The sequence below is a fragment of the Podarcis gaigeae genome, assembly GCF_964106915.1.
Source record: "Podarcis gaigeae genome assembly, chromosome: 11".
In the NCBI taxonomy this organism is placed as follows: Eukaryota; Metazoa; Chordata; class Lepidosauria; order Squamata; family Lacertidae; genus Podarcis; species Podarcis gaigeae.
Genome location: NC_139687.1, coordinates 32,787,997 through 32,803,997, shown reverse-complemented (window position 1 = coordinate 32,803,997; position 16,001 = coordinate 32,787,997). Strand labels below are relative to the sequence as shown.

Sequence of the window (16,001 nt, the reverse complement as noted above, 5' to 3'; positions counted from 1 at the left end):
AGCTGCAGAGGGCCATGCCATAGCTCAGTGGTAGATCATCTACCTTGCATGCCAAAGGTCCCAGGTTCAATCCCTGGCTTCTCCAGGTAGGGCTGAGAAAGATCCATGCCGGAAAGCCTGGAAAGCTGATGCCAGCTAGTATGGACAATACTGAGCTAGAAGGACCAGTGATCTGACTTAGGCCCCATTCTGTTGATAGGCACCTTCTCAGCGAATGTACAACATTAGATACCATTGTTTGTATAGCAGCTTACACACACACATACAGGTTTCAGTGAAGTTTTAATATGAATGCCGATCATAAAAAACAAAAAAGTAACAAATAAATAAATCAATAAAAATAGGCCAAACTCTTGAGAGGTAACATAGCTGACAGTTATCAGTTGGAATTAATGAACAGTAGGAAGTGAGCTGCAATCAAGCTGTGAAAAGTCTCTCCAGGGAAGTTCAAAAATATCCTGGATTGAAGATGTTCAAAGTTAACTTCAAAGCAAAATAAAGAAAAACAAACAAAAACAAACAAAAATCCTCAACAAAAATCCATCATGACCAAAACCTAAATTGAATGTTTGTATTTTTTTATATACATCTTTTACAATTCTCAGTGGCAGTATTTTAAGGATTCTTAGACTATAGTCAGAAAATCATGGTTTAACTGAGGTAGATGTAATCAGTACTCATCGATTTGCATAATTGGCATGACAGATTTCAATTATATAATTATTGTAAATATATGCAAGGATACAATTAGGAGTTGTAATTACAATGCATAACTACATAATTAGGTGTTATGACATGGTAAACCCTTGTGAAGAAAGTGGGAAACCTCACTATATTTTGTAGGAAGAATGTTGTGCTATGATTAGGACATCACATTTTAATAGGAACTCTGCAACACCAATTTATGTTTATAGCTCACAAATGAATGTTAAAAATTAGGAAAATGGTGCCAAAGTGCTTGGGAGATATGTGGCTGACTCCCTAAATGGGGGTCTTTCAGTATTCTACAGTTTAGTACCGATATTAAACAACCTGTCCAGCATAGAATTTGCACACCATAATATATCTTAAGAGTGAAGGGAAGTTAAATGTAGCCTGAAAAGGGAAGTGATTCCCATGAAAGATTTTGCACTGAATTATAAAGCTTGGCTTGAATCCAGAACTTTGCTCCTGCCAACAGAAACAAAGGAGGCAAATTTGCCAACTCCCCTCCCCCTCTGGAGGGGGCTCCAGAGGAGTTTCCAAATTTTGGAAGGGTTGAGAGACCCCCAAGAACTGTGGGGCAACTGCAAAGGAAAGGGTGAATTGCTTAAAACCATCTCCTCCTTTCCACAACTGGTTCAAAAGTCTTTCATGGACAGAAGAAGCCCTTCCGTTTGTAAAAGTAAGTGGGTAAATAGGTAAAATCTATCTTCACTATACAGGGTATCGAGTTAAGTATTAGCAATAAAGAAGAATAGTAACAATGCACATACACCTTCCCTGCTGTTTAGAAATGGGGAGGAACTTTCCCATATAACCTTTGGGCATTAAATTGAGATCTCATTGAATTGAGATCATGACTAAGGCTGTGTACCCATTACCAGTTTAAAATAGCTAGGTTGTTCTTTAACTCAATAGAAGGAAAATGCATCAAAACACAGTATTTCAGAAGAAATGACAGAATAGGTGTTGATTGCGTACAGTGCTTCCCCAACCAGTGGTTGGAGTTTGCTGGATGAAAATTAAATGGCAGTGTATATGCAGCCTGCATTGTGATGCAAGCTATGGCTTCACAGTTGCCCAATATTTTGCCTTCTTTTCATCAGCAATGAACTCAAAGCGGGATAATGCAATGAAGGCACAAATACACTGAAAGCAAACCTCACAGAAAGCTCTGTTTCTGGAATTGATTATAAAAAGTCTTTCTTAAAATGGAATTCAGAAAGAGTGGAAATGGAAGACAGAGTAAACAGGAAGCAATAAAGAATGGCATGGAGAAAATCCCTTGATGCTAGCCTGGCTTAGTTGCATAATGGCAAGAGATTTGGGATGAGAGCAGCTTTGAACGAAGCATTACAGAAGATAGGCATCAAGCAAAGCTCTGACTGGAAGACACGCCACAGCCATTTTTAAACCATCTTCATTTAAATACTTTACAACAGAAAGAGTGGAGTTTAAATTCATACATAGTAATTTGTACTTACTGTGTTGGCAGTTCCTTCCCATAAATTCGCCAGGACACTCACATGAATAGTTAGCTACCAGATCTGTACAAATGCCACCATTCTTGCAGGGTTCAGCTTCACATTCGTTCACATCTGTGGAGAATGCCCAGTGACAATATTAGACAGATATTCAATATAACATTTGCATTTTACACAATAAGAAAGTCAGACACTTTGTGAGATTGTGTATGGTAAGTACGGCTAGCAAACATATTTTCACTGAAGAATGCAATAAGGCATAAACTAATTTAACACTGTTGAAACTCTTATACCTTTCCCTCCCTTTCAAATACACAATTAAGGACCAACCAATAATATCTCTCCCTCCCCCTCCCTCCCCCCTCTCTCTCTGATGCAATGTATTCAAATTAAGACACTTTAACACCTCTGTTAGTTTCAGTGGAAGAAACCCACTTTCAATGAAACTGATGTGACATAAAAGAGCATTATGAGATTTTGACATAAGCCAAAACTGGAACAGGAGAATGCATAGTTGATGGCTGCAGAAACTTATACACTATACTTTGTCCCACAGTATCAAGATATGGCAATAGATGTAGCTGTTTCAACCCTGTTGAGTGTTTTGATCCATTGGCTGCATTTTTATTGTATTTCCAAAACGAAAACAATAATGTTTTAAATAAGAAATATTCACTCACTTCCACTAAGGGAGCCAGTCCTTTACTATCTCCTGTCCTTGACTTAAAATTGATAGATATCGATCCATTGGACTGCACACAGCTCTGAAAAGTACTGTAAAGCTATTTCTTCAGTGTCTACTCTAGAAGAGTTGCAATTCAGTCAATATCACCTTCACAGTAGGCCCTTACTCTGTGGAAAATGATATCTACTTCAGGGCAGAATTTTCTAGCTATATGGAAAATCCTAAGAGGGCTCAACGTAGCTCTTCCTCCCTATAAAGGTCACATGGTATTAAGTCCTTCAAAGGTGACAGCTTTCAACATGGAATAACATGAGGACCCATTCCTATGAATGAAACATTGTCTGAAGCAAGCCGCCACTCCCACCCCCCGTCTACTAGAATTGGATCGTGCCTGAAGAGAGTGAATATTGGTTGAAAGTTAAAACTTTCTCAATGATATGGAGAGAAATTATAATTGCCCAGCTCCCATTTTAATTACCTTTAATATATACTGGGATAGGCTTCTTAGTAATGCCATTAACCTATTTCCCATGTAATTTCACACTTTAAAAGTATGCTTCCAGGGAAAGAATTCCCATCATTTTTATTGAACCTGATTACCAAAAGTGACTGTATATATAACCAGTACTTTGACAGATTGTATTACTACTACTGGTAGTAGTAGTGTTGTTGAAAAAACAATTTAAAAGGTCATATGAAAGAAAGTTAAAAGTCATTAGAGAAATAGTTCAAAATTACAAGAATATTTCAGTCTACAGACAGAATAAGCACTTTCCCAAGAGAACATAGTTTTCTTGTGCAAGTAAAATTTGCAACCAGGTGCTGGTCACATTATTTAAAAAGTATTCTATGTTACAGGTAACAGGAAGGAACAGAATCCAGAATCGTACCTGTCAAAGTTGTACAGTACGATCCAAATGATCTCTGTGCAAAAGTGGTTATAGGATTTCAGCCTTAAGCTGTACCCTAAGGGTTTCTGCACACTTACCTTTCACCTGCTCTTTCCAGGCAAGGTCTATAAGTTAAAGTTCCATTTTCCCTAAGAAAACCTGTACCTGGAAAGAGCAGGGCAAAAGTGTGGCTAAGCCCTTATCTGAGAGAGTCCCATTGCACATGGTGGGACTTGCTTCCCAGTATACATGCCTAGGAATGTGCTGCAATTTTCTGTAATAGCATATACTAGTTGTTCTGCAGGAGCATATATTGGGTTAAAAAAACCCAAACAAAATTAAACTCTGAAAACTTCATGAAAGTTGTTTATATTTCTTGTGCACAAACTGGTCTGTCAGTACAAGAAAGGTTCACACAGAATACATTTGGAGATACCTTAATGCCGAAGGTAAACTCAATTCCGGCAAGATTATAAAGCCATCATCCTTTAGCAAATATCATTTCAAATCCCCTTGTGTATAATAGATGCTTCACTACATTTCAAACCAGCAAAATTCTCTGACAAACCTTTTATTAAAAGAAAGGAAAAAGCTTAAATTTGTCTCTCCCCCCCAAACCTTTTAATTCCAATAAAGCCTTCTTTCTGCACAAGGACAGACATAAGAATGTCTCATTGTGAAAGCCCTCATGTTTATAGGACTGCCCTCAGATGATAACGTGAATGGATTCAATAAGTCTGTTTCCTAAATGCTAAAGTCTTGTGGGAAATGAGATCACAAGAGCAGTTAAGCTACCTTCAGAAGCAATATACCTATGAACACCAGATTCATCCAACTGACCCATTCCCACAGAAGTGCAGAGATAAACAGCAGGGGTGTTCAGTTGTTTTCATGTTCTGCTTGTAAGCTTCCCAGGAGCATCTTACTACCTTCTGTTAAAAATGAAATGTTGGACAAAGTGGACCTTTTATTCTGATTACTTCTGAAAATGGCAATTTATCATCGTAAGGTACCGTAATCAAAAGGAAAGTGAAACAAGCTCAACCCTGAGAAGGAAAGGTTGGGGATAGTGGGGTGGAAACAACCAAACCATACAATCTAAGCCATCTGTTCAGTCCAAAGGGCTGCATTAAAAATACATCATGGGGTAATTTGCATATTTTTATTTAGCAGCAATGACGAGCATGACTGATTGGCATAATCTGATGGACATTCATTTCTTCTATCATGCTGTTTGTGTTTAGAAGTTTCAGTATCTTTTTAATTGCTGGATGATTAAGCCAAGAACTCAGAGCAACTATTCTTTATAATAGCTACATGGATAATGGTTAAAATGAATTCCACATGGCAACTTCTACGCATGGTAGGTGTAGCCTGGATTGTAACCACAATTGTTTGCATCACATGGGCAGTTTTATGTCATGGTGTGGTTGAAAAGAACATGTGTTTCAACTGGCCTCCACAGGAACACAAGAAGCTGCCTTCTACCAGGTCAATTTGCCCATTTAGTCCAGTTTTGTCTGCTCTAACTGGCAACAGCTTTCCAGGATCTCAGCTCAAGCAAAGTGCTTTCACCCTGGTGGAGGTACCAGATATTGAGAATGTGACCCCTTGCATTCAAAGCCTATGTTCTACCACTTAGCTATGATCAATCCCAACAGAACTCATGTGATGTGTACACTGGCGCCAAGCTTGCACTTCCCTTTCAACAATAACTGGGTGGCTCATATGCAAGAGTCCAGCTGAAATGCAAGATGGAGCAGCTTTTCAACTATCACTTGAATTTCAGTAACAGAAAGTTGAAATACTTTCCCATATTTAAATATAATAGCTTTGCCAAATTATGTGCAGCTGAATCAGCTATCTTTTTTTCTTCAGATAAACTAGCCGCAGTCTCTCTTTTATTTTGTCTTAAATTAGTCTCTGTTTTCCTCTACTGATACAGTGTTGCATACTGTGTCATGACACAAAGGTTACCAGCAACCTCCAAAGACATTTCATGAGAATCAAATGGCCAATAGGTCATTTTCAAAAAGCTGTCTGAACCTGAAGGGTCTCCTGGAGAGACAAAAAAGAGCAATAAACATTTCCTTCTCTCTGAAGTTCTGGGGAGGAAAGGGAGAGATTGTGCTGATTCAATATAAAATGACTTTTTCACTCTTTATTTCAAAGGAAGAAAACAAGCCACTTTTTGAAAGAGAACTGGAGAAAAACTTATACTTTCTAAGAAATTGAAGGAAACGGATAATGGAGAAAAATAAAGTACGCTCAGGGCTCAGATAATAGCTTTCGCTTGTTTGAATAAATAATCTGGAGAAAAACTGAAAATATTTACATAAGTTACACACTTTATGATAAGTGTGCTGTACTGAGTGATAAAAATGAGAATTAGCATATAAACCAGCATTTGGTCTATTGTGTGAGTCTTTCTCCAAGCAAACCCCTATTGGTGGAAATAACAATTTCTTCCTTTAACTGAGGATTTCTATATAATGCTGATTTTGGAGAATTATTTACTTAAGCTTGAAGCGTTTAAAGGCGCTACCTTCAGAATGTGAAGTATACAAAACCCAGAAGTTCCTGAATTCATGTAGTGCTACATAGGGGAATTGGAACTGGACCTCATACAGCTGGATTCTAATTTCTGCACAGCCACTCTGGGTGGCCCTGGGCAAGTAAATTACTATTTCTCAGATTTGCTTTCCTTTTTACAATGGTATCATGACGAGTGAGGAGGGAAATAAATTAACTTTATGCACATTTTGCTGAGCGCCTTGGAAGATGATTGGGATACAAATGCAACAGTGAATTACCTCAGCAGATATATGGATGATGCAAACAAAAAATAAATATACAATTCTTGTCAAAATTGTACGGCTGATATTCATTATCTAAAAAGATTTGTTGATGCTGTTACGTTTGATTTCATGAAAACATCCTAATTTTAGTCCATATTTATTGGCTTTATTCAGATGCGTGGTGATCCCCTCACCTGCTGATCAAAGGGGCAAAGGTGGTTGATACTGGGAGAGTTATTCCTTTAGGTATTTGGATCCCTAGCCATTTAGGGCATTGTATGCTGGTATTAACACCTTGAACTGGGTTTCATAGCTCACTGGCAGCCAGTGCAGAACTTTCAGTGACACATGGTCCTATCAGGCTGCCCCACTCAGCAACCTAGTAGTCACATTCTGCTTTAGGTGTAGCCTTTAGACCAGGCTTTGGCAAAGTTTTTGTGGCTTGGGACGGTTCACGGTCCCACAGACACTGCGGTGAGCTGGAGCACGTGCGTACACACACAAATGCTATTTACAGCACTCCTTTTGGTGTGGAGGAGGCATGCACAGCTTTCCATTGGCTGCAGGAGCTTCCTGCAGCCAATTGGAAGCCGGCCAGCATCTTGGAAGGTGGTCACCACTCTGCTCCACACTGGTTTAGTGCAGTGCACGGGAGCCGACCTAGCAGGCAGCGGGGATCCATGAGCTGGTTAAACAACCCCCATGGGCTGCTTGTGGCCCATGGGCCTTAGGTTGCTGACCCCTGCTTTAGACCATCTTCAAGGGTAGCCCCATACAAAGCACAATACACTAGTCCAATGAATTATAAGAAAATAGATGCAGCCTAAACATTACAACTTTCTGGCAATAGGAGCTGTTTGCCAGGGGAATGGACTACTTTGGAAGGTGGTGAACTCTTCTTCAATGAAGGTTTTTCAACAGAGGTTGGATGCCATCTGTTAGGGATTATTTAGCTGTGATTCTGGCATTGCAGGAGGTTAGACTAGACAACCCTTGGAGTCCATTCTAATGCTAAACTTCTATGATCAATGAGAAACTTTTTTTTAAAGAAACTGAACTAATTCTAAGTTTCCATTGCAACACAGTTTGCGTTTTTTTTTAAGCATATAAAACTGCATTAAAATGTGCATATTAAATGCATATTTAGATTTTCAAGCTGATTTTTACATATTTATAGACTAATGCAGAAAGAGACAATGGAAAGAGATCTGTTTGTCTACCTCTAAATGCATGTCATGTCTTGCTTAGTTGTTATTTTGGGGCTAGATAATATTTTCAAAGACTTTGTTCTTTTGGAATAGTGAGGCAACAGTCTACAAGTTAACTACATCTTTTTTAAAAAATAGAACACTGAGATTATCCATTATATCACTTGTCATTTGCTTGAATCAATATGCTGTATAATAAACTGTAATTGATCTAGTGACTGAAAAATGTCAATGAATATTTATAGGAAAATTGTGTATATCTTGGGAATGTGGGCTTGGGAGAGCACATCTTTTTTTAAAAAAAAAATATGTCCCGCCATGTGATACACCGAATCTTCATGACACAATGCATGTGGAAGGTGCTGAGAGGTTGCTCCAGATGGTTGTGAGTTGCCCACAACTCACTTTCATAAAGCAGTGTGCTAAACACATGCCTGGTAGACCTTTGCCTTGGTATTGGATGTTAGCATCACGTTCTCCCATACCTACATTGCTGTAGCTGCCTTGCCAATAAGCTTGTCCAGCTCAGCATCAGTAGAGAAGCTGCTGTTCTGATAAAACTGATGTAGGAAACAGAAGGGCATTACCATATAAGAAATCACAAACTTGGAAGATGGGCAGGTGAATGGTTGTGGCTGCTGTTAACAGTGTTGTCAGTGTGGATTTAGGTACAGAGTTGGCATTTGGACTTGTTGCAGGTCTGGCCCCTGTATTTGGGATTCTCTTCTGTGGCGTGTTGTTGCTGGTGAGTAGTTACTTTAGGTTAGGAACTATAGATAAGTGAGCAGGCCTACCATCTTGGACTGCCTATGTGAGAATTGTATCATTGTCCTAGATGGGGTATAGCTCACTGATGATTCATGAACCACTTGGAGGTTTTTTCTCCAGTCAAGCACTATATAACTTTTATAAAATAAATAAATGAACTAGGAGCTACTGTATGGCAATTTCACCTAAACAGTTAAGGAAAATTGGTAATGTGGCTAGAGTGATGGACTTGTACTGGGGGAGACCTGCATTTGGAATTCCCTCTCACAGGGTGATCCTGGGCCTTACAGGGTTTTACTGTGAACAAAACAATGGGGTGGACCCACATATCTATTCCTGAGATCCTTGGAGGAATGATGGGGTACAAAATATGAGGAATAAAATTCTGGGAAGCAGATAATCATGCAGTTGCAAGATAGCCTTTAATGATGTGGTTAAGCAGTCTTGGTTTGAAAGCCTAGGAATCCTTTAATACCTCAGGGTGCGTCTAGAACAATGCATCTGTTACACAAGGTCTGATAACAGTAGAAATCAGCATGGGTTCTCATCTGCACACTTTGTTTCACAGCTCAGTGCTAAATTATATCACATTATTAGCAACTGCATTCGAGGCATCTGGGATTTCTTTCCCACCCATACTAATTGCAGTTCAATTTATGACCCCTCACAGTGGCATAGAGAATATGTGCCTATTGGTATCACCAATGAAGCATCAGGAGCTTTTGAGAGATATTGAAACATTAATAATAAGCCACAGCTGTCAAGCTCAGCATATGAATTCAGTAAAAATTAATAGTGATATGCTCTGCAATTTACATATTAATTGTGTACATGATCCAGTACATGAACCAAATGTCAGGGAATCACAGAAATATTCATTTTGAGATTCGTTGGCATGATTTTGTCAGTGTTGTGTGATAGGTTTTCTAATTATCTAGTTTAATTGATTTGGTTGGATAATATTAGATATTACAATTTGAGATAAACTAAATTACAGGTCGACACTCAGCAATCTGAATTCCAGAAGAAGCCACTTGCTTTGGAATGAGGTCACTCAGCTTCTGCACACAGCATAAGTTTCAGCAGAGCACATACCTGAATTCCAATGAGTTCACAGACAAGGAAGCAAGGAGGAGATATTTTATAAGCCTATATAAATTTGTTAGCAATGAATTGGACAAAAACATGCACCACTCTGGAGAATGTGTTTAATCAACTAGATTACTCTCTGTTGATGCATTTAGGAAAGGAGTTCAGCTTTCTAAAATGCTACAAATGTAGCCTGAAGTTCATTTATTTACATTTTGGATACATTTATATTAGATAAATGAAATTTCTTGTTAGTAGCTGACAGAGAGTAGTGGTATCCAATCAAAGCATAATCACTCCATTAGTCAAGGTAATGTTTGCTGGAATGTTTCAACTGAAAAAACAAAGGAACCCAAGAATGACTGGGGTGCAGTACTTTACAATATTGATTATAGCTTAAATTTTGCACCTACAGTGTCAGTGTGTTATCATAGTTCCTCTTTAAGTACAGTATTGATTTTCTAAATACGAGTCTACAGTAAGAGATAGTGCAGATATTCTCCTAGTTGAAAAAAATGGTGTTGTGTGATATTTGCTTCTGAAAAAGGTATTACGCATATTCTTAAGAAATTGGGGGTGGGGGAGGCAAAAATAAAGAATCATTGGTAATAAAAATGGTACTGTACATGTTCACTTTGAAGTTACTACAGGATTACCTAGCTTCCCTTTGCTCTGACAATTCTATTTCTATAAGATTCTTTTAAAATTAAGAATATAAAGTGAGCCATTTTTGTTTTTGTTTTAAATACAATCCTGATAGTTGTGAGAAACTATGGTTGTGTGAAGTAAGCTACCTCAGCAATTCCCATAACTGACCAACACATTATATTTGTCCATTTGAACACATTGTGGTTTTCCAGTTTTCTGATAATGTGTTGGCAATGAAATGGGTAAGAGATAACTAGCTGCAAGAGAAGCAGACCCGTTTTGAATCTGACTGAACACAGCTAGAGTCCACTTTCATATCTATTCCGTGGTAAAGCTGGCAGTGATAAAAGGCTAATTTCTCTACAGCCACGGCATCTGCACATAATCGGCCAGTGGAGCTTTTTGGGTAGCTACTGGTCCTTTGCATCAAGGTCCACAGTAGTTGGAGAGCAACTTGGACAGGATCCTTGTATCAGGAAGCTTGTTCAAAGATATACTTGACCTTTGCCTATCCAGACTGGCAACCAGAGGAGGACTAGCTGATTGTGTGGTGAAAATATTGAATTCTCCTTAAGGCTTCTATTCTTCCCTGTCTACAAATGGCAATAGTTTGTCTTTTAAAGCAGGAATCTTTGGATTCTGCTGTATTGAAGAATCATAAGTCAGTGCCCGATATTCCATTTTTTAATATGATGCTTAAGCATTTATTGGTGACCCAATTCAAAGAATCCCAAATGAAACCGAATAACTAGACAGATTTCAGCCTGGATTCAGGCCTGGTTTTGAAACAACTGAGGTGTAGTGTTGCTGCTAAAATCTTAACAAGGGCAAGAATCTGGGATCATGTGACCCCATAAACGTATCAGCAGCACTGGCTACCAATCCAAGGGCCATCACGTATAGAGCCCTAAACAGCTTGTGACCAGGCTACTTGAAACCCCAACACCTTTTACGCTTACATGTTTGTCAGCTGTTGGCCTCTCTTGCATGTCTTAGAAGTGACAGGTTGGTGGCAACATACAAGAAGACTTTTTCTGTGGTGGCACCTCATATGTAGATCTGCCCAGCTCAGGAGGTTAGGTTCTCTTTTTCTTTTCCACTTCTAGCAACTGACAATTTCCCCTTTTAAATGTGTTTTTGAATCTTGTTGCTTAATGCATTGATTGTTACTACTGTCCTGTGTGTTTTCTGTTTTTGGCTGCTTTTGGCTTTATTAACTTGGATTTTTATGATTGGGTTACTATTGCTTTTATATTCATTTTTTTAATTACAAGCTTATTTGAAAGACTCATTTGTATAGAGGATAGACAGGTATAAAACTTTTCACATTTTAAAAATGTGCGTTGATCATCTCAATATATGGTTTAGTCACCAAGTGTCACTGGACTTGTTTTATCCTGCTGGAGTCAGTGTTTTCCACATGTCTATGCCATTCTTGCTGAGAGACAAAACTGTCTTGCTTCTTGCTGCTGTGTTGTCTAAGTCTGGAATGAGAAATCTGTAGTCCCCAAACGTTGTTAGACTACAACCCCCATCATCCCTGACCATTGGCCATGCTGTCTGAGGTTGGTAGGAGCTGTAGTATAATATCTGATGGGCCACATGTACTCCATCCCTGCTCTAAGCCTTCCATGATGGAGAAGACCTAGCATTGCTAACATGGAGAAAACAAGCATTAAAAGTCCTTCATCTTTTTAATCCCAAAATCATGAGAAAATGTGGTGGTGGTAGGAGTCTAATTCATAATTTAATAGATATTTTCCCAAGTAGTTATAACAAATTGTAGGTAAAATGAATGTTGTGCCTTCAGCCTAAATGTTAGAAGCCCATTGCTTTTAAATCCAGTGTGTTCATTAATAAAGCCCTCAGGAAAGTCTTCCTATTGAATTAAATAACATGACTAAGAGCACCTGTCTCAGGCTGGTATTAAAATGGGTTGAAAGAGCGAATATAGGGGAAAACCTATTAGCATAAATATCTGCTTTTTACAACCCTTTTCATCTCCAGCGATCATTAACCAAATGAACTGCTGACAACATCAAGACGAAACCACGAGCCCTACGGCAAATCCGGCCACATTCCACTTTTCTGACACCCAATTCAGCTCATCTTTATTTTATGACAAGGAATCAAGTTCTTCTAACTGTGTGTGTGCTTAAAAAACACATACTAAGGAAAAAGAAGAAGAAATCATTAGGTCTCCCCCCCTTCTCCACCATCCTGCCTTCAGAATTGAGCCCTTCTGAACAACTAGGATACAAGTCTGAACGGCCACAAGGTGATGACCAGAATCAGCACTTGGCACCTTTGGACAGCTACCAAGGTTCCAGTGAGTCCAACCAGAGCACTGCTGATGTGTGTTCTGTGGCACCCATTTAAAAATGGTTATAGCCTGGCTGTCTGAGCAGCACTGGGAGCTATGCTAATTCCTTAACACTCCTGACTAAGCATCAGTCTGGGGCATTGTGAGACCTTAAAGTAGTGGCTGCACTGAGCCACATAGTGCTGTTTAGCTTGCCACCGCCCTGTAAGCCCACGAGGTCCATGGATAGAGGAATCCTACCAGTCACTTTTCTTAAAGCTCCTAGGACTGACAGCCAACCTTACCACAATATATGAAGAAGATCAATCAAAACAGTAATAGTTTTCCAAAGCTGTTGTCTGAAGTCCATAAAATTGTACCAGCACACCTCTTTGTAGGATAGGAGTTGTGTCGCCAATGTGTCATCACTTGGTGCCCAGGATTCTCTCCACTGCCCCTTTCCCACTGAAATTAGGCTTGAAAGAAGCATTAGGTTGCAGTGTGTCCTTGTTTACAGTGTGTGTGGTGCCCACAGCATTTTCTCTGTTTTGCAAAGGTGCCCACAGGCCCCCAAAACTTGGTGACCTCTGAATTGCATTGTACTTCTAAAGGGGCAGAAGAAGAAAGTATTATATTGAAACTTACTGTGCTGGCAGTGGATCCCATTAAACCCCTCTGGGCATTTGCAGATATAGCCTATGAATGTGTCTCCTCTATAGGCTTCACTAATTTCACATATTCCACCATTATGGCAGGGATTAGGAATGCATGGCCCTGAAAGATAAAAAAGAATGAAAAGAAAATGACACATCAAATATGAATGCAGGAAAGACACTTTGCTACCCTTATTTCACTCAGTCATCAAGTGATAAAGGTTATGCGAAGACACATCTGCTCAGGAAGTATTAACCCACTAGCAGGCTAGGGAAATCAGTGCAGTTTTGAAAGGTTCAGTCCATACTGATTCAAAATACTGAACAATTGTATCCAAATATATATGAAAACCTGTTCGTTGATCTCAAGTACCATCCTGCAAAATTTGATTACCATATCTTCAGAGGTATCCAAATGCATAGCAAATAAACAACTTTCCAAAATATATAATATATTAGTAACCATTAGGGCTTTGCATGACTCTCCCAATCTGATTCAGAGCTTGGTTTGGTGCTATGGAATGGCCCAATTCAACCCAGGATGATGCAGACTGAATGGGGGGGGGGCACAATGCATGAAGTCTGCCTGTCTCTCATTCTTCCCCCTATACCCACGGCTACCTCAACATGTTCTGTTGGCATCCATCTGTCTGGGGAGACAATGGAAGAATATTAACTTTCAGGGGTAAAGTCAAACCACTGGAGGGTCACAGTGCTGGCTGTGACTCTAGAGACTGATACGGGAAAGACTTGACTTTTGCTAAATCCCAGATTGACTCAGTTTGGCTTGGGATCCAGCACCAGTAATCATTGTTGTTTACAAGAGAGTCAAATAGTGTCGTTTTCCTTGACACCCTTTCTGAATAACACATGAAAAGGTTGAAAAGAATGGATTTGATCACCACCACCATACAAATTTAATCATCAGACAAATGGGCATTGATACCATAGAGACCACTGAATTCCGAGTACCTCTTTAATTATGATACGATAAACTTTATTGCCATTTTCCCATATAGAACAATGAAATTGAAAAAAATCTACATAAGACATTCAAAAACCAACAAGCCTGCTATCCCAGCTATCCCAACCTGGTTAACCCCCTAAAAACTCTGATACCCCATTTTTAAATACAATATACTCCCATAGAGACTCTTTACGCTGCATTTAAAACCAAAATTGCATTTGGATAGAAATTGTTTCTCAGGCGACTAATTGTTAGTTTTGTTACCATCAAATCCCTCCTAAGGCTATCTTTTAAGGTGCATTGCTAGAAAGGCAAACTCACCCATAGAAGGAAGTAGTGCATGTAAAGATGCGGGTGGGGACAGGGGCAAAGACAGGCTCTGTTAAGAATCATAGAACTGTAGAGTTGGAAGGGACCCTGAGGCTGATCTAGTCCAACCCGAACCTGCAACTTTGGTGTTATCAGCACTTTGCTCTAACCAACTGAGCCAAGGATTCACATACATTACTAATAAACTTTTTTTCTGGCAAAGATACTAGCACCTGTCTTCACTGTTGAATGCAAGAACATCACACTTTTGAATGTTACTTGCCATTGGAATGTAGACCGCATGCTATGAAACACAGAGGGCCCAACCATAAAGGGAAAAAAATCTCCCCAGAATTGGATAAACAAGAGGAGAACAGCAAACTCTAGGGTCGGCCCACCTATGAGGCAAGGTGAGGCAACAGCCTCAGGTGGCAAGGTCCACAGGGGAAGGGAAGCAGATCCAACCTCCAAGGAATGTACTGCTCCTTGTTGCTGCTGCTGCCAGTGGCAGCAACGACTGTTGTGTGCTCCTTGGAGGCCAGTTCTACTGCCTCCTCAGCAATCCTCCCCTGTGTTGCCTCTATAGCAGCTGGTGGGCAAATAGGAGGCACTGCTGGTCTCTTCCAACTCCTAGGAAGAATATGATGGGGATTGCCTTCTGGAATCTCCTGGGAGGGGGAGGGGCAAGGCAGCAGGGAGGCTATCATGGTGCAAATGCACCAGCAGAACCAATTTGGTGCTCTTGCCACTGTATTTGCACCACAGTGAGGCCCCACCATCTTGCCCATCCCCTATTCCTTCCCGGAAAGCAGCAGCAACTCAGCTGTCAGGAGGTCTGGTGAGTGCCATTGCCCCACTACACTGTCTTCTACTTGCATTCTCCCACCTGCTCTAGAGGGCTGGGGGGCTATCCAGAATAGCATGGGGCTTGGCACAGGGGGATGTAGTGTGGTTCAAGAATCGAGAAAAGTTGCCTCCATTCTTCAGGGGTCACCTCCAAGACCCATCCATTTATGACATCCTTCTGTGAAAGAGGGAGCACCATGGATCCAATCCATAATCTTCATTATATTACAATATTGACAGTATATGTTCCTGTATTCTGCATTATTCCAGTGCCAATAAGCCATGGATGGAAACCAACTTTCCATCAATGTGTTTATGAATCCTTGCTTTGCCTATCCAGCATTGGATCATAGCCATTGGTTTGCATAAAAACCTGGCAAATGATGAAGACTCTTTACCTCAAATGTTCCTCCTACAAAGAACTGGCAGTCAATTCTGGTAGTATTTAAAAAAATGATTACATGGTTGGAAACATCTGAAGTGAGCTCTTCACAACCGCTTCTAAATTCTCCACCACAATAAAGAGCTAATCTTCATTCCTTGAACTACAATGGTGTGCTTAAAAAATATATGAAAATAAATATATGTTTGCCTACTTAAAATCGTATTTTATTTCCTGCCATTTAATTTACATATAAATAAAGACTAGAGG

General features: G+C 39.7%; 1 protein-coding gene across 2 annotated transcripts in view; it reads right to left on the bottom strand.

Moving 5' to 3' along the window:
* EDIL3 (EGF like repeats and discoidin domains 3) overlaps positions 1-16,001 on the bottom strand; it is a 234,709-nt gene that overhangs the window by 90,117 nt on the left and 128,591 nt on the right. For both annotated transcript variants that reach the window (XR_014556287.1, XM_083703244.1), the window contains exons 4-5: positions 13,220-13,348; positions 2,187-2,300 (exon numbers count right to left, since the gene is read on the bottom strand). Coding sequence is in view for 1 of the 2 variants with exons in the window: in XM_083703244.1 (XP_083559370.1) it covers positions 2,187-2,300; positions 13,220-13,348 (243 nt within the window). In the remaining variant the exon portion in view is untranslated. The remainder of the gene's footprint in view (positions 1-2,186; positions 2,301-13,219; positions 13,349-16,001) is intronic.